Genomic DNA, 22,505 nt, shown 5'->3' on the forward strand with positions numbered 1-22,505 from the left:
TGTTATCTGATAAGTTTAAATAGGTAAATTTATAAATATTTTTTCTTATTACAAAATTTCAAACTCAATATTATTTTTTTCTATGAAAAAAATCAACTAATTTTATAAAAATATTTTTCATATAATTTAAAAATCTTTTGATTTTAAGTTAAATAAATAAATAATTTTAATTTTATATTTTGAAAAACCTATATCAATAACCTCCTGTGGAGGATAAATTACCTTAACCACTCATTTTTATTTTTGTGCATCTTTTTTCAAGTTTTATTCTAAATTTCTTTAAAAATTTTTAAACCCTTCCTTAAATTTTTTTAATAATAAAGCAACTTATGAAGAACTTACAATTGATAACACCATTAGTAGATATTTAAGGCCCATTATTAGTTATTTTTTATAAATTTAGCAGTAATTTTTTCTACTATGGAAATTTTAAAAGCTATAAATACTTGTTTGATTACAGAGAAAATGTAACTAATTTGCTTTATGATTTTGATCATAATATATTAATTGGAGTTACTGGAACACTCAAATAAATTAACTCTATAAATATACCTGGAGATAAATAATTATTTACTTATTAGACAGTAAGCTAATTTTCTAAAAACGCTTTTTTCTATTACCAAGAGAAAAATATTTTACTTTTAGTTGATTAAACTCCAATTATGTATTTTTATAATTATTTAACAAAAAATATAACTCTTTATCAAATCGAAGTCTAAAATACTTAAGGAATTTTATTCGATAAATATAAAAATATAGTTTTTTTATATTCAGATTTTTATATCTCAGCTTTTGAATATTCTACAATGTAATTGATTGAAACATTTACACAGCTATAAGATTAAACACCTATTTAGAGTGTATTTTTGGATATAAATCTATCTATATTAACAGCTTTAACCTTAAATAAAGTTATCACTTTTGATTTAACAGAAGTTCTTTATGCGAGTGAGGTAAATCTTCTTTAGTATCAAAACATCTAAACTTTAAATATAAATAGTGAATATTAAGTTTATTATAACATAGTTAATCTCTCTTTAAATTTGTATTAAAACACAAAATTAATTGATACCTTATTATTTGAAACATCTATCTATAATGTTTATCCTTATTTAACATAGCTAATTAAGATAAATGATAACAACTTTATCTATATTTAATTCGAGAATTTAAATTTAATCTAATTTGATTAAGAAAAATAAAAATTAGCTTTAGTTAAAAGAATCAAATTAAACAATTTACCTGATAACTTTTTTTATGATAAATTACAAAATTAAGTTCTAATTTTGTATGAGAATAGCTATCAACTAACCAGTTTGAGTTTAGAAACGCAACATTCTGCAGAGGTTAATATAACTAACTTTAATGACGGAGATATTTCCAAATCGTTAATATATTATTAATATATTATAATTCCTTCTACCTATATGATTTATACATTTAATTTTATTCAGCAAAAATAAAATCAAATTACTTTTTAAAATACACTTTAAATTTAATTTGTTTTCAAACTTCAAGTTAAATTATTTTAGAATTATTCTAATTAATCGTGGAATATCCCTTATGAATACGAAGAAAGGTATAACACTAATGACTCATATCAATAGCTTCTTATTTGTGTTATAGCTAAAGAAAATAGTATATTTAGTATATATATAGTCCAATTAGATACCTAAGAAATAAAATACACTTATTCAATTTAAGACAGTATCATAACGAATGCTGTCAATGATCCTTTCCGCTAATTAATATTTTTAGTTAATAACTAAGGTTAAACTCTAGTACTTAATTACAGTTTAAAATTAATAAAAATAATATAAAACTCTTGCTTAAAGTAAGCTAAGATTTCTTTTGATTCCTATTTCATTTACTCTATATGCCCAAATGATATCATAATTTATAATGGTTTAAGCTTCTAGTAGTAGTACCCTAAAATTCAATCAGGTTTAAAAGAAGTGACAAATATAGTTAACATCTAATATGATAATTTATTTATTATCACATAAAAATTTAGTTCTTTACTAGTAAAATTGAGTTTTGATTCCTAGCATGAGCTCATTTAAATTATTGATTAAAAAGGTTTGTAACTTTCTAAAGTTGAATTAAACAAAGATTCAAATAATAACTTTTTTTTGGAAATGCTATTTTCTTCTTATCAAAATATAATCTACTAGATTATACCTTTGTCTAAAAAATAATCTTGTAATATAGAAATTATTTAGCAAAATAGACCTTTAGAAAACATTTATTTTCAAATTGAACTAAGTAACAGTCTTAATACTTTATAAAGCAGTTAGCAAAAACTTTCAGTTTTAAAAATAAATTACTTAGATCAGCAATATATTTAAAGCATTTATTTAGACAGTATCTAACAAAAAAATATAGATCCTAATAAACCTCTTTCTTTAGTTATCTAATCTAACTTAATAACTAACAATATTTATTGGTCGAAAAATTAAACTAACTCACAAAACATTAGAAATTTATTAATAAACAATATGAGCTTAAATATAATTGATAGCATTACCTTAAACTAAAATGCTGAAATGAAAAATTTCTAGATGATTGACATAATTTTAAATATTGAAAATTCTCTTAATATTTCCAATTTTGATTAAGTTTATATTTAAAATATAAAATTCAATAGCACAAAACTTGGAAATAATCAAATAATTATTTCTAACAATAAATTGGTAATTATTGAAAATATTACAATTGATAGCGTTTAGATTGAGTAGCTTGCATTTTATTTATCAGACAATACCAATTTGGTCATAAAGTAAATTTTCATTAAAAATTTAAGTAAAAGAAACATTTTTTAGATCTAAAACAATCAATATATTGATATATAAGATATTTAAGTATCTGATGCTATCTTGATTTCAGTTTTCTAAATTTCTCTGTGTTAAAAATTAAATATCACAAATATTTATTTAAATTAAGTAAATTCTACTTAATTATTCTATCTATAAGGGGCTACTGAAATTTAAGTTGAGCAAATTACTGTAAATAGAAGTAATTAAATTAAAATATTAAGAATAGAACCACTTTACTCAAAAAATGTTTAATATATTTGTCTATCTGATCAATTATAATACATCAGTGTTTTAAATTCTTAAGAAGTTTCATTTGATATTTAGGCCTCTGAAACTTCTATATCTGATTTTTATATTTATTAATCATCAATATCAAAAATGTTCTTTTAAGTATAATCAATAAATTTAGTAATTAAGAATTTAAAAATCGAAGAAGTGCAACCACAAGTAGACAACTCCTCAATATATAGTTAATATATTAATAATAATAAATATGTATTTCTATAGATTGTTGGCTTCTAAAATTGCACCATAAATAATTTAACATCTTTGAATAATTAAATAACAGTATTATCAATAAATTAGCATATTGATGATAGTGGCAATTTTATTATGAGTTTTTCAAGGCTTTCTGGATAAGAGATTAATTAACCGTTAATTGAATTGAATTTCATAGATACGATTCTTTTTAATGAAGTTTTAATAGAAAATAATGTGTTAAAGTAAAATTCCTTTTCATCAATAGTATATGTGAGCTAATGTAATAATATGACAATAAATAATAGCCAATTTTAAAATAACACTAATTTTAATGGGATAGGAGGTTCTTTGTATGTTTTTAATTGCTTGCATATTTTGATATAAAATTCCATGTTTATATAAAATAAATGCTTAAAATTGAATGGTGGAGCTATAAGTATTTAGAATTCAGTTAACATTGCTTAAGTACATATATATAAGTGTTCATTTATACTTAATTCAGCTTCATTTTCAACTGGTGGAGCGATTAATTTGTCATACTCAAATTTGATAATAGAAAATTCTAATATTACTTCTAATAATGCGCTTATAGGAGGTGGGATCTACTATGAATAAGTTATACCAGATTTTGTATTAGAAAAATCAAATAATACTGCTAATAATAAAAATAAAATCATAAACAATAATGCTAAAATTTTTGGTCATAATATAGGCTCAACTATTAGGAAACTTGATATAGACTTATAGAATATTAAAATACCAAATGGTAGTATAAAAATTTTGGGTGAAAGACAGATAGAAATAAGAGAGTTTAAAAGTGGAAATTAAATAACTTTTGAAGGAATATAATTACTCGATGAAGAAAATAGTCCAATTTTGACATCAAATATAAATATAAATGAATTTTAATTTTATAGCAGTGATGTTCAAAGTTTTATATAGTCATTATCTGTATCTTTGAATTGGGATTAGTCAAATAAGAAAATACAGGTGATAGGATAAGTATAATCTAGGCAATATATTAACAACGGAATTAACTTACAATCTTAGATTATGTATACGCCTTAAAGTAAAATGAATCTGTAAATAGTTTTAGATAGTTTACCTAAATTAATTGACTCTTAAGGGAATATTTTCTTCAATTAAGATTAGTTTTAAAAAAATTTTACAATTAATTTCGCTTCTTGTTCAATCGGAGAAATTACAATGCAATAAATTGAGTCTATAATTTGCCAAGAGTGTCCAGAAGGAAAGTATTCTTTGGATCAATACAGCACCTCTTGTAAATAGTGTCCGGATTCTGCTAAATAATGCTATGGTTCTACAATAAACTTAATGAATGGATATTGGAGAGAAAATGATAAAACTGATATAATAATATATTGTAATAAAAATCCATAATTTTGTTAAGCTGAGTCACCAGATTCAAAAGTAATTTTTTTCCTTTAAAAACAGGGTATTTAATCATGAAAATATTTAAGATCTTCTGATTATGAATTTTTGAAAATAATTATTTTGCGATTTTAAGGTGTTGGTGATAGAAATTTTCAAAAATAATTAATTTTCTCTATCCATTTTTAACTTTTTATGAGGACCTTTCATTAATTCTAAAAATCTAATTATTTTCAAAGTTTATAAAAAAATTTTTCATTAAGCTTTCTTATATTTTTTCATTTGATAATTTTTTATTTTTGTATCATAGTTCATGTGTTTACGTGGACACATAGGACCACTTTGCTAATAATGCGATTCATATGGAGTAATATGGGGAAATAGATATTCTTAATTTTTTAGTTCTGATGTATGCTATAATTGTAATGATAGTGTTTTACTTATAGCTTTAGAAAATTCTCTAATATTTTTAGTAGTCCTTTTTTATATTATTATTATTTTAATTAAAATCATCTAAAAAATGCAAGCAAAGATTATTGGTTATTTTGTGAACAAGTCAGAAATCTTATTTTTAGGATCAACATGTAATTAATTATAAAATATATCATTATTTAATCTTTCATTTTAAAAATTTTATTATTGAACAGTGGGACAATCAGATAAACCTTAAATAGTAACTAAAATATTGACTGATCATTTTTAAATGCTTTCATTACTGAATTCATTTTCAGTAAATATACCTATTTTTTTTAAATTTCCAGTGCTATTATATGGAAATTCACTTAGTATTACAAGCAAATCTTTTGATTGCATTATATCCAAATATTTAATCCTGCAGCCTTTATGGTTCTATTAAACCTTATTCTCATTAGCTCTACCTTTTTTAGTCCTTATTTTTTATATTTTATTGGCATTAGTTTTTAAACTGATAAAAAAAGATAACTTTTTACTGAATTATTTAAGAACTGCTTTAATTTTTACATATCTTTATTTCTTCCCTATGGTAGTTACTCTATTGAGCAGATCTATAAATTGCATATAAATAGGTGATAAGTAATATTTAGATCTTGACTATAATATTCACTGTATGGATTCTAAATATCATTAACCTTATGTAATTTATTTTTCTCTGCCTTTGCTAATAATTTGGACTTTAATAATACCTGTATTCCTATTCAGAAATGTTAGAAATGGAAAAAAATAAAAATGGTCTATTTTCGAAGAGGTTAAATATTCGTTTGTATTTGCTGGATTCAAAGATAAATTTTATTATTGGGAATTTGGTAAACTATTTTATAAATCACTATTAATATCAATTTCCATATTACTACAATAAAATTAATAATTAAAGGTAAATTTAATTTATAATTTAAATATAAAATCTACAACAATTTTTTTTTATTTAAAATATTTTGTTTTTTAAATTTAGACCTCATTGATGAATGGTATTATTTTATTGTGGATTTGTATAATCTTTAAATTAAATCCTTATGTCGTTAAAGACTTTAACAATTTATTATAGTAATCAGCTATTCTAAGTGCGATTTCATTGAATGTATTATCTATATTAGACAATAATTTATCTGATTAAATATTCTAAAAAACTTTTGTCACTCTGGCTTTATTCTTTATAAATTTAATGTTTGTTTTGTAAATAGCTTAAGGTCTATTTATAAAAATCATTCCGTTTGATTAAAATGACAGAAATGTAATTGATAAAATTCTCTACTATCTAAAAGTTAAATATCCAAGATTTTTTAAGAATATTTAAATTGAGAATAAGCTAAAAATTTAATCTCTCATTAAGTTAAAAAATGTAAAAAGAAAAATTAGAATGCTTGTACAATATCTCAAAAATTATGATTTTTATAATCAGGAAAGTGTTCAATAATATTTTGGTTTATCAAAAGTTTTAATAGATAATAGCTCTTAGCGATTACAAACTTCCAAATTTACACTTTAAAATTTTAACTAAATTAGTAAAAATACTTAGAGAAAACTAAATTCAATGTCAAACTTAAAGAAAAAATGGTCATATTATACAAGAAGAACAAACTAAAGCCCTTTAAGTAAATAAATTTAAGTGTATTAAAATTCAAACTAATTTTTAAAATTTAATAATAAGTTAAAGAAAAATAATAAAGTATACAGACTGATAAATCTTAAGAAAATATACTTACTCTTAATTCACCCTAAACTGAAAAATGTGAGACAATCAACTATAAAGATGAAATTGTTTCTTTTAACTTTTGAATAGATTTATTGGTAAAATAGAATCAATATTTAGAAAGGCTTTATTAACTGTAATTTAGTTATTAATTATATATTCATAACCTATTCTATAAATACTTTATTCAGATAAAATTTAGTTAAAATCAAATCTCATTATTTTTTCTAACTTTTATAAAATTTAAAAAAAATTTAATCAAATGTATTTAAATTTTTTATTTACATAACTGTTTAAAAATAATAATAATACCTTTTATATATTAAAATTAAGTTATTTAAAAAATAAATTTTATTAATAAAGGATTAAAAATCTGTGATAAATTTTTAACAATTGTTTCAATTGCTTTTAATAATAAACAAATTTTATTTAAAAAAAACTTTTCCTAATTTCTAATAACTACTAAATATATGTGATCATAATTTTTTTAACTCTTTTTAAATTTATTTATTATTATTTATAAAAAAATTATTAATTATTAGAAAACAAGGAAATTAGGATATTTTTTACATTAAGTCTGAAAAATAAATTTTTTATATTATAAAATAAATAATTTATTTTTAAAACTGAAGAAATAATTTAATTAACATTAGAAGACAAACAGTATATTATTAATTCTTAAGATAAATTATATAAACAAAAAAAACTGAAGAAGATAAACATATTTTCATATTAATAAAATATAATTGTGGTATTTATAAAATTGTACTCAAATAAATTTGAAACAAGTTGATTTCGAAAGAATTAATTTTGAAATTGAAAAATATTTAAACAAATATTATATAGAGCATTTAAAATAATAGGTACTTGTGAAAAAAATTAATTTTCTAATATTTATCAAAACTAAATTATATCTATTTATTGATTTTAATAACTATATATTGATTAATTTAAAACCCATAAAAAATAAAATTACTATTAACTATTTAATTAAGAAATTTTTTGCTTAACGAAAGACTTTACTTACCTGGCTGGAGTTAGCTATCGATCATGAAGGGTAGCGGCTTAGGGTGGAGCAGGTCATTGCACAAAAGATGTCTGTAATACCTTATTGTTCCCCGTGCGGGGAACCGAAACAGCACAATTTCTGCTAGGGGAGACGTGCACTTAGTGCTGTCTCCGCTCACACACCCCTTAATTAATTAAAAAAAAGCAAACTCTTTTCTTCTTACAATATATTTTAGAAATTTAAATGTAAAAACAAAAATAATTTAAAAATTCAACATCAAAAATCCAAAAAAAAATAAATTAAATTTAAAAAAAGAAGAAACATTTTAATTATTTTCAGAATACTGAAAAAAACTTGATTTTAAAAGTTTTAAAAGCTAAAAAATATGTTAGTACGTTTAAAATATATTCTGTATTTGTAAATTGTATTAACATTTTTGATAATTAATATGATTTAATTTATGTAGCAAATATGTATAAATACAAAGCAGTTATTTGTATACATTTATTATTATTTTCTTTAAATCAAAAGTCTTAATTTGGTTTTCATTTCTAAATTGTAAATAAAAAGTTTTAATTATCAAAGTATTATTTTTCTAAACGATGATAAATACCAAGCTAGCTAGCTAATTAAGATCAATAGTGTTGTTTATATTTAAATTATTTAATATTAGCTTTAAATATTTAAATAATCATTCTGATATAACATTATATCTTATATAAAATTAGGTTTTTTAAATGAAATTTTATTAATTAAAAAAAGTATATTAAAGATTTAGCTCATAAAAATTTACTATTATCAATTATTTTTAAAATAAAATAATTTATATTTGAAACTCTTAAGGTCAATAGTTGCATGCTAGCTGTTAACCATTTATAAATTTTTTGTCTTCTGTTGAATAAATGTAAATATTTTATTATTATACTTCTCTTTCAATTACATATTATATTAAAAAAGAATAATATCATTTTCAAATTAGCCCATACAAAATAGGAAAGAAAAACTATTGTTTACATATACTATAATAGAGAGGGGGAATTCGAGTTGAACCCACACCATTTTTATGAGTAAAATTCAAATTTTAAACAATTTGCATTGAAGATTTTGATTAAAAACTATTTTGCGAAATTGGAGTTGTGGTTTAGAAATACAATATATGTTTGTTGAAAAAGTCTGAAAATGTAGGTCTTCAAGTGAAATAGTTGGAGATGAAAAGATTGGCAAGATAGTGGTTTTTTTTACCCCCTCTGGCCCATAAACGCTCCGATTGTAAATTCTCTTATTATACATATGCGCATTGAATTTCCTCATTTATTACCTTCATATTCTTCTGTTTTAAGTATTATAATAATAATAATAATAATATAAAGTAATGTATATTTATTCATGGGAACATAAAATGTAGTACTAATATTCTGAAACAAATAAATGAAATTTGAGTTTTTTTAAGTTAAAAATGAAATAATTATTTACACCCAATAATTAAGACTTAAGAAATAAAAAGTTATCATTGATTTTATGATTTTATTTTGGTTAATAGGTATTACATTTTTTAAATTGTAATTTAAATCTTAAAATGCGGGTTTTTTCATACTAAATTCCTTCAGTTTTCTTTATTATTAATTTATTAACTGATTGATTAATACTTTTAAATTTCATCAGTTAATAATTAATTATTATTGATAGAGACAAAACAAACAAAAAAGCAGTATAAAAACAAATAAATAAGCAATATAAAAACAAACAAATAATCAATATAAAAACAAATGAATAAGCAAAATAATATATAAATAAATAAAATTATTTTTAAGTTAAAAATGAAATAATTATTTACACTAAATAATTAAGACTTAAAAAATAAAAAGTTATCCTTGCTTCATGATTTCATTTTGGTTAATAGATATTTAAATTTTTTAGATTATATAATTTAAGTCTTAAAATGTGGGTTTTTACATACATACATAATACGTCAGTTTCCTTTATTTTTAATTAATAAGTAGGTTGAGTTTTTATACTTTTAAATTTCATCAATTAGTAAATAACTATTATTGATAGTGACAAAACAAACAAATAAAGAAATAAAGAGTATAAAAACAAACAAACAATAAGAAAATAAATAAATAAAATAATTTTTAAGTTAAAAATTTAATAATTAATTACACCCAATAATTAAGACTTAAAAAGTATAAAGTTATCCTTGCTTCATGATTTCATTTTGGTTAATACATATTTAAATTTTTTAAATTATATAATTTAAGTCTTAAAATGTGGGTTTTTACATACATACATAATACGTCAGTTTCCTTTATTTTTAATTAATAAGTAGGTTGAGTTTTTATACTTTTAAATTTCATCAATTAGTAAATAACTATTATTGATAGTGACAAAACAAACAAATAAAGAGTATAAAAACAAACAAATAAGAAAGTAAATAAGTAAAATAATTTTTAAGTAAAAAATTTAATAATTAATTACATCCAATAATTAAGGCTTAAAAAAAATAAGTTATCCTTGCTTTAGGATTTCATATTGGTTAATAGATATTTAAATTTTTTAGATTGCAATTTAAATCTTAAAATGTAGTTTTTTAATTGATAGTTTGTTCGTTTAAATTACATCATTTAGTGAATTTTTTTATAAAAAATGAAATATTATTGATAGAGACAAAACAAACAGTCAAATAAATCAGTAAAACAAACAAACAAACAAACAAACAAACAAACAAACAAACAAAGGAGCTCATAAATATTAAAAAACAAGCAAGCAAGCAAAAAAAACAAACAAATTATCTAATAAACAGTAAACAATCAATCAAACAAACTAGCTCATAACAAGTAAAAAAATAAAGTTTAAAAAACAATAAACAAATAAATAAATAAAAAAACAAACAAACAAATTATCTAATAAACAGTAAAACAAACAAATTAGCTCATAAATAGTAAAAAAAAAAGCAAAAAAGCACACAAACTTGCTTCTAAACAGTAAAAAAAACAAACAAGCAATTAAACAAACTAGCTCATAAAAGGTAAAAAAACAAGCAAACAAATTAGTTCATAAATAGTAAAAAACAAACAAGCAAGTAAATAATTAAATAAACAAACTAGCTGATAAGCGGTAAAAAAAGTAAACAAACAAACTAGCTAATAAACAGTAAAAAAATAAAATAAATAAATCAAACAATCAAATAAACAAAGAAATTAGCTCATAAAGTAAAAATATAAGCAAAGATTAAAGCAAACATACAAACTAGCTTATAAACAGTAAAAAAACAAACAAGCTAATAAATAGTAAGTAATAGAACAAACAAACTAGCTCATAAATTGTAAAAAACAAACAAACAAGTAAATAAATAAATAAATAGACAGACACACAAACAAACAAACAAACAAACAAGATAGCTAAAAAAAATAAAAAAATAAATAAACTATCTAATAAACAGTAAAAAATCAAGCAAAAAATCAATCAAGCAAAAAAAAGCTATCTAATAAACAGTAAAATAATAAACTAGCAAACAAAAAGCACAAAAAAATAGGTGCAATACAAAATTAAATATGAAAATAGATTATTATATTATTACATTTTCTGTTATATTTTCAAAATTACTCTGCTAGTGCTTGAGTGGGGAAATTTATAATATATTGACTTAATAATGCTTGAAATGTTAAAACAGTTGCTAACAATGCTTTAATACTAATGAAGACAACTGTATAAAATGCCAAACTGACACCTTTAATAGTATATAAAATAACTTTTAATGTACTTAAACTTGTCTATAAGGTTAAATAAATACAGAAAATTAATAATGTGTTTAATGCTTAGTTGAAGGATGTATCTATTGTGATGCTAGCTAAAATTGCTTGAAATGCGAAGTTAATTTATAACTTAGTTAAGAAAATAACAAGTGCTTTCTAAAATAAAATTTTTGTGAATCAAGCGTTGAATTTATTGAATCTCCTTTTACAAAAAATTAATGCTCAAAAATATGCTCCTCTTTCACTTATTAAAATTTTGAAACTCATCAATGCGAATAAACACAACAATGTCCATATTTTCAAAGTAGCTTTGATAATTTTAATTAAAGAATAGTGTAAGTTAACTCATTTTTAGGTAATTAATACTTTATTAGAGGTAATTAATGTTAATTTGCACTGGTCAACTAAAATTTTGAGATAATCAATTCAAATATACTATAAAATTTAAATAATTTTGAAGAATTATACATGCAATATGGGCTAGAAGTTAATTAAAAAAGTTTTATAGTAGGGAATTATGGTGGGTGTTTAGCAAATAACAGCTTAGTTATTGTGAATTACACTACATTTTAAACTGTTTATTCAGAGACAGGCTTTTAGGATGATCTTAATGTAGGATATATTGATATTGATAACTAAATTATATTTTTAACAAGCCCTAGTTAAAACCAAATAATTGTTTTTGATGGAATTAGTTCACAAGTAAGTAAGTTGCCAATAGATTAATCTCCATCATAAATCTTATTTTAAATTTAAAATAAATAAAATGTGACTTATTACGCTTTTGATACTTAATTGAAGGTAATAATAAATCAATTTTTTTTTAAACATATTTTAAATAAATTTTATTAAAATAAATAATAGGAAATATTATTAAATAAAGATAGATCCTTAATAATAAAAAATAGTACTATAAATATCGATTTATCATCTACTACTTTTATCTATTCAATATAAAAAAATGATTTTTTAATAACTATTTCTAGATAATATTTTAGTAATATTATTCAAAAAATGTCTTTTGAGAATAATTAAATATCATTTTATTAAATTAAGGAAGTTCCTTTTTTCAATTATAATGTATTTTATAGCTTGAATTTAAATTCGATCATAGAATATAATTAAATAGATTACAGCTTAATAATTTCAATTTTAGATGCGCATTCAGAATAAATTATTAATGAAATCAACATAACTTAGCAGGAATTAAATTAGATTAATATCTTTGAAAACTAGTGGGATAATAGCACATTTATTTTTTACATTTAAAATAAACTACTACAATTCATTAATATGACAGATTATTTAAGGATAATAACATAAGATGGATAAGCATAAATCCAAATCGAGTAATTAGTAAAAACAGTAGACACTCCTTTTATTACAGAGTTATCAACTTTGACAACTGTAATATTTTATGAGAACAATATATTAGACATATTCATGTCTCAAATTTTATAACCTAATTCCTATAATTATCAATAGATTAGAGTGTAATACAATCTATCAGATAATACTTTTTAAATAAAGTATTTTTATAATAATTAATACCAAATGTTTTACTATGTAGATAATTTTAACGTTAATTAAAACTAATTAATGTTTAGCATTGGTAATAATCAATAAAATAATTAATTTTATTTATTTGATGGTAACCAAGTCTATGATTAGCAATCTTTAAGATTTTCTAAACTTCAATTTTACTTGAAAAATTTATAAAAAATGCCTAGACTTAACACTAGATAAATTTAATATTAAGTCTAATAAGATTTCTAAAATTATGACAACCTTTAATTAGTAAGCAATAAATATCTTATTTTAAGTAAAATAATAGACTCAACAGTTTATGAATACGTTTTCAGCATATCTAACAAATAGTTACTTGTTAACTATACTTATAACTACTTTTATTTATTTAGTTCAAGCTACTATCTCTAAAAGTGGGAAATGCTTTTAGTCTAAAATGTTCCTCAAATTTATAATCTGAAAACACAATAAGCATTCATAAATAATCCATAAAATTATTTTTTTTCTTTATAAAATTTTATTATTGTAAATGAGGACTAAATAATTTATTTAACTAGAAACGATCAAAATATAAATGTGCTATACATGGTAGACTTTTAATTAAACTAAATTTAGAGTATATATACGTTTAGTAAAATGCAAAGACCAAGCTTTTGGTTAATTCAAGGATCTATTAATCGCTATTAACCTTATCCATTAATTGCATAAAGTGATATTATTTATATTTATTTTTCCATGACTAACTGCTAACCATTCTCTATTAAAAAAAAATAATTTATTTATTAATCAGTAAATTTATAGGATTCATTTTAACGTTATCCTTCTATAAATTATTAACAAACTGGAGAAATATTTATTTTTTATGAGTAGCTGATATATATATATTCTTTTGATTTACAATAAAGCACTCTTCTTAATATAGGAATAACCTATCCAACTATTAATAGTAATTACTAACCATTAATTTTTAATCAACAATTTGTGTTTTATTATGACCAAAATTACTTTTACACTTTTGATATGTAAAAAAAAAAATATACTCAAATAACGGCAGCTACTAGCTTTACTCTTTACTAAAATGCTGAAATTGACTTTTATGCAATAGATAATTAAAATTAGTATATAAAAAAATCTGAAAGTATTTTAGATGTAAATAATTAGATAATAATTAAGAATAAACTTGAAAATAGTAATTATTTGGGAAATGTTTCTACTGATGACAATACATTAATTCACTTTTTTTAATCTCAAAATGGAATATTTTGGCATCTAAATTTACTTAATTATCCATTTAATATTTACAACATCTCATAAAGTCAAATAATATAAGATATTTAACTCTAATAAAACCGAATAGCAATTTATGATAATTCAACTAAAATGTTAATACTAATCAACACAGTTAAAATTAATGGAATAAGAAGCTTTCAATTTGACTTAAAATTTGATTTTAAAATTTTTATTTTAAACTGGGAACCTCTTTCTTTTGCCTTTATAAGTAATAACACGATTTATTAATTTAATGAATTAGACAGTCAATAAATATAAGCCATTTATCAGATATAATCTAACATAATAATGTATGAATACTGCTCATAATAACAAGTAATAGTAGTATAAACAGCTGATTACTAATTATTTTCTATTAATGTAATTTTTTTTTAATTTCTCAATATTTAAATCATTTTAATTATTGAATACTAGTTTAAGAATAAGACAACAGTTCCTATAAGTCCAAAAAATGATAATCCAAAAAAACAGATACTTTTTAATTTAAAATGTGAACAGAGCTTGGTTATAATATATTATTCTTATATTTAAATATATGATTTAAATACTGGAATTCAAAATGATAAGTTTAATTGGGTAAATTTATTAAATTTTTTCTTATTGCATAATTTCAGGCACAAAATTATTTTTTTTTATTTGAAAATAACCAAATAATTTTTTGAAAAACCTAAATCAATAAATAACTAAAATACCTTAACCCCTCATTTTTATTTTTTGCATATTTTTTAAAGTTTTATTCTAAATTTCTTTAAAAAAATTTTTAAATCTTTCCTTAAATTTTTTAATAATAAAGCTTTATATGAAGAATCTACAATAGGTAACACCATTAGTAGATATTTAAGGCCCATTATTTGTTAGTTTTAATAAATTTAATGTCAATTAATTCAAATATGGATAATTTTCAAGCATTGATTACTTGTTTGATTACAGATAAGATGAAACTAATTTGTTTTATGATTTTGATAATAATATATTAATTGGAGTAACTGGAACACTCAAGTAGATTAACACTATAAATATACCAGGAGATATATAATTATTTACTTATTAGACAGTAAGCTAATTTTCTAAAAACGCTTTTTTCTATTACCAAGAGAAAAATATTTTACTTCTAGTTGATTAAACTCCAATTATGTATTTTTATAACTATTTAACAAAAAATATAACTCTTTATCAAATTGAAGTATAAAATACTTAAGGAATTTTAATAGACAAATATAAAAATATAGTTTTCTTATATTCAGACTTTTATATTTCAGCTTTTGAATATTCTACTATGAAATTGATTGAAACATTTACACAGCCATACAATTTAACGCCTATTTAGAGTGTTTTTCTCGATACAAATCTATCTATATTAACAGTTTTAGCCTTAGATAAAGTTATTACTTTTGATTTAACAGAAGTTCTTTATGCGAGTGAGGTAAATCTCCTTCAGTATCAAAACATCTAAACTTTAAATATAAATAGCGAATATTAAGTTTATTATAACATAGTTAATCTCTCTTTAAATTTATATTAAAATGCAAAATTAATTGATACCTTATTATTTGAGCCTTCTATCTATAATGTTTATCCTTATTTAGCATAGCTAATTAAGATAAACGATAACAACTTTATCTATATTTAATTCGAGAATTTAAATTTAATCTAATTTGATTAAGAAAAATAATAATTAACTTTAGTAAAAACAATCAAATTAAAAAATTTACCTGATAACTTTTTTTATGATAAAATACAAAACTAAGTTCTAATTTTGTATGAGAATAGCTATCAACTAACCAGTTTGAGTTTAGAAACGAAAAATTCTGCAGAGGTTAATCTGGCTAACTTTACTGACGGAGATATTTCTAACTCTTTAATATATTATTAATATATTATAATTCCTTCTACCTATATGATTTATACATTTGATTTTATTAAGTAAAAATAAAATCAAATTGTATTTTAAAATTCACTTTAAATTTAATTTGTTTTCAAACTTCAAGTTAAATTATTTTAGAATTACTCTAATTAATGGTGGAATATCCCTTACGAATACGAAGAAAGATATAACATTAATGACTCATATCAATAACTTCTTATTTGTGTTATAGCTAAAGAAAATACTTTATTTAATATATTTATAACCCAATTAGATAACTAATAAATAAAATACAGCTATTCAATTTAAGACAGTATCATAACAAATGCTGTCAATGATCCTTTCCGCTAATTAATATTTTTAGTAAATAACTTAGGATAGACTCTAGTATTTAATTACAGCTTAAACTTAATAAAAATAATATAAAACTCTTGCTTAAAGTAAGCTAAGATTTCTTTTGATTCCTATTTCATTTACTCTATATGCCCAAATGATATCATAATTTATAATGGTTTAAGCTTCTAGTAGTAGTACCCTAAAATTCAATCAGGTTTATAAGAAGTGACAAATATAGTTAACATCTAATATGATAATTTATTTATTATCACATAAAAATTTAGTTCTTTACTAGTAAAATTGAGTTTTGATTCCTAGTACGAGCTCCTTTAAATTATTGAATAAGAAGGTTTGTAACTTTCTAATGTTGATATAAACAAAGATTCAAATAATAACATCTTTCTGGAAATGCTATTTTCTTCTTATCAAAATATAATCTACAAGATAATACCTTTGTCTAAAAAACAATCTTGTAATATAGAAATTATTTAGTAAAATAGACCTTTAGAAAACATTTATTTTCAAATTGAACTAAGTAATAGTCTTAATACTTTATAAAGTAGTTAGGAAAAGCTTTCAGTTTTTAAAATGAATTACTTAGATCAACAATATATTTAAAGCATTGATTTAGACAGTATCTAACAAAAAAATATAGATCCTAATAAACCACTTTCTTTAGTTATCTAATCTAGCTTAATAACTAACAATATTTATTGGTAGAAAAATCTAACTAACTCACAAAACATTAGAAATGTATTAATAAACAATATGAGCTTAAATATAATTGATAGTATTGTCTTAAACTAAAATGCTTAAATGAAAAATTTCCAGATGATTGACATAATATTAAATATTGAGAATTCTCTTAATATTTCCAATTTTGATTAGGTTTATCTTTAAAATATAAAATTCAATAGTACAAAGCTTGGAAATAATCAAATAATTATTTCTAACAATAAATTAGTAATTATTGAAAACATTACCATTGATAGCATTTAGACTGAATAGCTGACATTTTATTTATCAGATAATGTCAATTTGGTCATAAAGAAAATAATCATTAAAAATTTAAGTAAAAACAACATTTTTTAGATCTAAAACAATCAATACGTTGATATATAAGATATCTAAGTAACTGATGCTAGCTTGATTTCAGTTTTTTAAATTTCTCTTTGCTAAAAATTAAATATCACAAATATTTATTTAAATTAAATAAATTCTACTTAATTATTCTATCTATAAGGGGTTACTGAAATTTAAATTTAGCAAATTACTGTAAATAATAGCAATTAAATTAAAATATTAACAATAGAGCCATTTTACTAAAAAAATGTTTATTATATTTGCCTATCTGATGTAATATAATATATCAGTGTTTTAAATTCTTAAGAAATTTCATTTAATATTTAGGCCTCTGATACTTCTATATCTGATTTTTATATTTATTAATCATCAATATCAAAAATTTGCTTTTAAGTATAATCGACATATTTAACAATTAAAAATTTCAAAATCGAAGAAGTACAACCATAAGTAGACACCACCTCAAAATAAAGTTAATATATTAATAATAATAAATATGTTTTATTATAGATTGTTGGCTTCTAAAATTGCACCATAAATAACCTAACATCTTTGAATAATTAAATAACACTATTTTCAATAAATTAACAACCTGATGATGGTGGTAATTTTATTATGAGTTCTTCAAGGCTTTCTGGATAAGAGATTAATGAGCCATTAATTGAATTGAATTTCGTAGACAATATACTTTTTAATGAAGTTTTAATAGAGAATAATGAGTTAAAGTAAAATTCCTATACATCAATAGTATATGCGAGCTAATGTAATAATATAACAATAAATAATAGCCAATTTCAAAATAACACTAATTTTAATGGACTAGGAGGTTCTTTGTATGTTTTTAATTGTTTGCATATTTTGATATAGAATTGCAAATTTAAATAAAATAAATGCTTGAGATTAAATGGTGGAGCTATTAGTATTTAGAATTTGGTTAATATTGCTTAAGTATATATATATAAATGTTCATTTATATTTAATTCAGCTGCATTTTCAACTGGTGGAGCAATTAATTTGTCATATTCAAATTTGATAATAGAAAATTCTAATATTACTTCTAATACTGCGCTTATAGGAGGTGGGATTTACTATGAATAAGTTATACCAGATTTTTTATTAGAAAAATCAAATAATACTGATAATAATAAAAATAAAATCATAAACAATAATGCTAAAATTTTTGGTCATAATATAGGCTCAACTATTAGGAAAATAGATATTGATTTATAGAATATTAAAATACCAAATGGAAGTGTAAAATTTTTGGGTGAAAGACAAATAGAAATAAGAGAGTTTAAAAGTGGAAATTAAATTTCTTTTGAAGGTATATAATTACTTGATGAAGAAAATAATCCAATATTGACGTCAAATATAAATATAACTGAATTTTAATTTTACAGCAGTGATGTTCAAAGCTTTGTTTAGTCATTATCTGTATCTTTGAATTGGGATTAGTCAAATAAAAAAATATAGGTGATAGGATAAGTATAATCTAAACAATAAATTAACAACGGAATTAACTTGCAATCTCAGATTATGTATATTCCTTAAAGTATTATGAGCCTGTAAATAGTTTTAGATAGTTTACCTAAATTAATTGACTCTAAAGGGAATATTTTCTTTCATTAAGATTAGTTTTAAAAAAATTTTACAATTAATTTCATTTCTTGCTCAATCGGAGAAATAACAACTCAATAAATTGAGTCTATAATTTGCCAAGAGTGTCCATAAGGAAAGTATTCTTTAGATTAATACAGCACCTCTTGTAAATAGTGTCCTGATACTGCTAAAGAATGCTATGGTTCTACAATAAACTTAATGAATGGATATTGGAGAGAAAATAATAAAACTGATATAATAGTATATTGTAATAAAAATCCTGAATTTTGTTAAGCTGAGTCACCAGATTCAAAGGTAATTTTTTTTCCTTTAAAAACAGGGTTTTTAATAGAGTCATGAAAATATTTAGGATCTTCTGATTATAAATATTTGATGATATTTATTATTTTAAGACCTTTGATGATATAAAATTGAAGAAAAAAATAATTTATCTGTTCATTTTTCACTTTTTATTAGAACCTTTCTTTAATTTAAAAAATATATTTATTATCAAAGTTTATAAATAAAAAATATTCACTTACTTTTTTATTTTAATTTCTTTTGATAATTATTTATTTTTGTATCATAGTTCATGTGTTTACGTGGACACATAGGCCCACTTTGCGAATAGTGTGATTCATATGGAGTAATATGGGGAAATAGATACTCTTAAATATTTAGTTCTGATGCATGCTATGATTGTAATGATAGTGTTTTACTTATCGCTTTTGAGAATTCTCTAATATTTTTACTTGTCTTTTTGTATATTTTTATTATTTTAATTAAAATCATCTAAAAAATGCAATCAAAGATTATTGGTTATTTTTTGAACAAGTCAGAAATCTTATTTTTGGGATCAACATGTAACTAATTATAAAATATATCTAGCTAACATAACATAATCATTAAATTATTATTAATAAACAGTAAGACTATCAGATAAACCTTAAATTATAACTAAAATATTAACTGATCACTTTTAAATGCTTTCATTACTGAATTCATTTTCAATAAATATACCTATTTATTTTAAATTTCCGGTTCTATTATATGGAAATTCACTTAGTGTTACAAGCAAATCTTTTGATTGCATTATATCCAAATATTTAATCCTGCAGCCTTTATGGTTCTATTAAACTTTATTTTCATTAGCTTAACCTATTTTAGTCCTTACTTTTTATATTTTACTGGCATTAATATTTAAACTGATAAAAAAAGATAACTTTTTCCTGAATTATTTAAGAACAGCTTTAATTTTTACATATCTTTACTTCTTCCCTATGGTAGTTACTCTCTTAAGCAGATCTATAAATTGTATACAAATAGGTGATAAGTACTATTTAGATCTTGATTATAATATTGACTGTATGGATTCTAAATATCATTAACCCTATGTAATTTACTTCTCTCTACCTTTACTAATAATTTGGGCTTTAATAATACCTTTATTCTTATTCAGAAATGTTAGAAATGGAAAAAAATAAAAATGGTCTATTTTCAAAGAGGTTAAATATTCGTTTGTATTTGCTGGATTCAAAGATAAATTTTTTTATTGGGAATTTGGCAAACTATTTTATAAATCACTATTAATATCAATTTCCATATTACTACAATAAAATTAATAGTTAAAGGTAAATATAATTTAAAATTTAAATAAAAATCTATTAAAATTTTTAATTTAAAATATTTTTTTAAAATGTAGACCTCATTGATGAATAGTATTATTTTATTGTGGATATGTATAATCTTTAAATCAAATCCTTATACTGTTAATGACTTTAATAATTTATTATAGAAATCAGCCATTATAACCTCGATTTCATTGAATATATTATCTATATTAGACAATAAGTTAACTGATTAGCTATTTTAAAGAACCATTTTCACTTTGGCTTTAATCTTTGTAAACTTAATGTTTATTTTGTAAATAGCTTAAAGATTATTTACAAAAACCATTCCTTTTGACTAAAATGAGAGAAATGTAATTCATAATATTCTGTATTATCTAAAAGTTAAATATCCACGATTTTTTAAGAATATTTAAATTGAGAATAAGCTAAAAATTTAATCTCTCATCAAGTTAAAAAATGTAAAAAGAAAAATTAGAATGCTTGTACAATATCTCAAAAATTATGATTTTTATAATCAAGAAAGTATTCAATAACATTTCGGCCTATCAAAAGCTTTAGTAGATAATAGTAGCTCTTAGCGATTTCAAACTTCAAAATTTGCACTTTAAAAATTCAATCAAATTTTTAGTAAAAATTCTTAAAGAAAACTAAATTAAAAGTCCAGCTTGAAGAAAAAATTGTCATTTTATTCAAGAGCTACGAACTAAAGCCCTTTAAGTAAATAAATTTAAGTATATTAAAACTCAAACTAATTTTTAAAATTTAATAATAAGTTAAAGAATAATAATAAAGTATACAGACTGATAAATCTTAAGAAAATATTTTTACTATTATTTCACCCTAATCAGAAAAATGTGAGACAATCAACTTTAAAGATGAAATAGATTCTACTAACTATTGAATATATATATTTATTGGTAAAATAAAATCAATTACTTAGAAACGCTTTATCAACAGCAATTTCTTTATTAATTATATATTCATAAATTATTCTAAAATTATTGTATTCAAATAAAAAAATATTTTTATATAAAAAAATTATTTTTGCTGTAAATTCATAAAATTTAACATAAACGCTCTAAATAAAATAAAAAATAATTATTAATATAAGACCCTCACTTTAATCAGTCATATTAAACTTCAGAATTATTTTAAAAGAAATATTTCATTTATTTTTTAAGCAATTAAAATTAACTAAAACAATTTTTTTTATTGATTTTAAGTATCAAATAACATTTATTTATACAAATAATTATAATTATTATTCCTCTTCATATTTTTCTTTAAAGTGATTTCAAATAAATACATCAAATAATATTTTATTTTAGTCAAACAATACTCAAGTTCTAATTTTAAAAATTTATTAGATATGATTATAAATCTAATGAAAATTCTATTTAATAGACTCAATTTCTCAAAATTAAATCTCTACATATTTTCCCGTTTTTAATTATATTTTTATGAAGACACATAATTTAAGTGTTACAAAATATAAAAATAAAAGATGATATTAAAAACCCATAAAATTTTAAGAAATAATATACTATTTTAGTTGAGAC

The 22,505-nt window shown here is 21.0% G+C and overlaps 3 protein-coding genes across 3 annotated transcripts; all 3 read left to right on the forward strand. All coding sequences in view use genetic code 6, as the record gives it.

Moving 5' to 3' along the window:
- Positions 1-3,686: 3,686 nt before the first annotated feature.
- TTHERM_000075950 (transmembrane protein) lies at positions 3,687-4,766 on the forward strand (the record flags this gene model as incomplete). The annotated part of the gene is made up of 1 exon (XM_012797558.1): positions 3,687-4,766. One exon carries the CDS (start codon positions 3,687-3,689, stop codon positions 4,764-4,766), a length of 1,080 nt encoding a protein of 359 aa, XP_012653012.1.
- Positions 4,767-8,719: 3,953 nt separating this feature from the next.
- TTHERM_000075961 (hypothetical protein) lies at positions 8,720-9,031 on the forward strand (the record flags this gene model as incomplete). The annotated part of the gene is made up of 2 exons (XM_012797559.1): positions 8,720-8,768; positions 8,844-9,031. 2 exons carry the CDS (start codon positions 8,720-8,722, stop codon positions 9,029-9,031), a joined length of 237 nt encoding a protein of 78 aa, XP_012653013.1.
- An 8,370-nt stretch (positions 9,032-17,401) lies between these two features.
- Positions 17,402-20,288, forward strand: TTHERM_00076980 (transmembrane protein, putative; the record flags this gene model as incomplete). Its single annotated transcript, XM_001015639.2, has 6 exons — positions 17,402-17,705; positions 17,877-17,989; positions 18,044-18,109; positions 18,227-18,441; positions 18,505-19,630; positions 19,905-20,288. 6 exons carry the CDS (start codon positions 17,402-17,404, stop codon positions 20,286-20,288), a joined length of 2,208 nt encoding a protein of 735 aa, XP_001015639.2.
- Positions 20,289-22,505: the final 2,217 nt, after the last annotated feature.

The sequence above is a fragment of the Tetrahymena thermophila genome (assembly GCF_000189635.1).
Source record: "Tetrahymena thermophila SB210 genomic scaffold scf_8254650, whole genome shotgun sequence".
In the NCBI taxonomy this organism is placed as follows: domain Eukaryota; phylum Ciliophora; class Oligohymenophorea; order Hymenostomatida; family Tetrahymenidae; genus Tetrahymena; species Tetrahymena thermophila.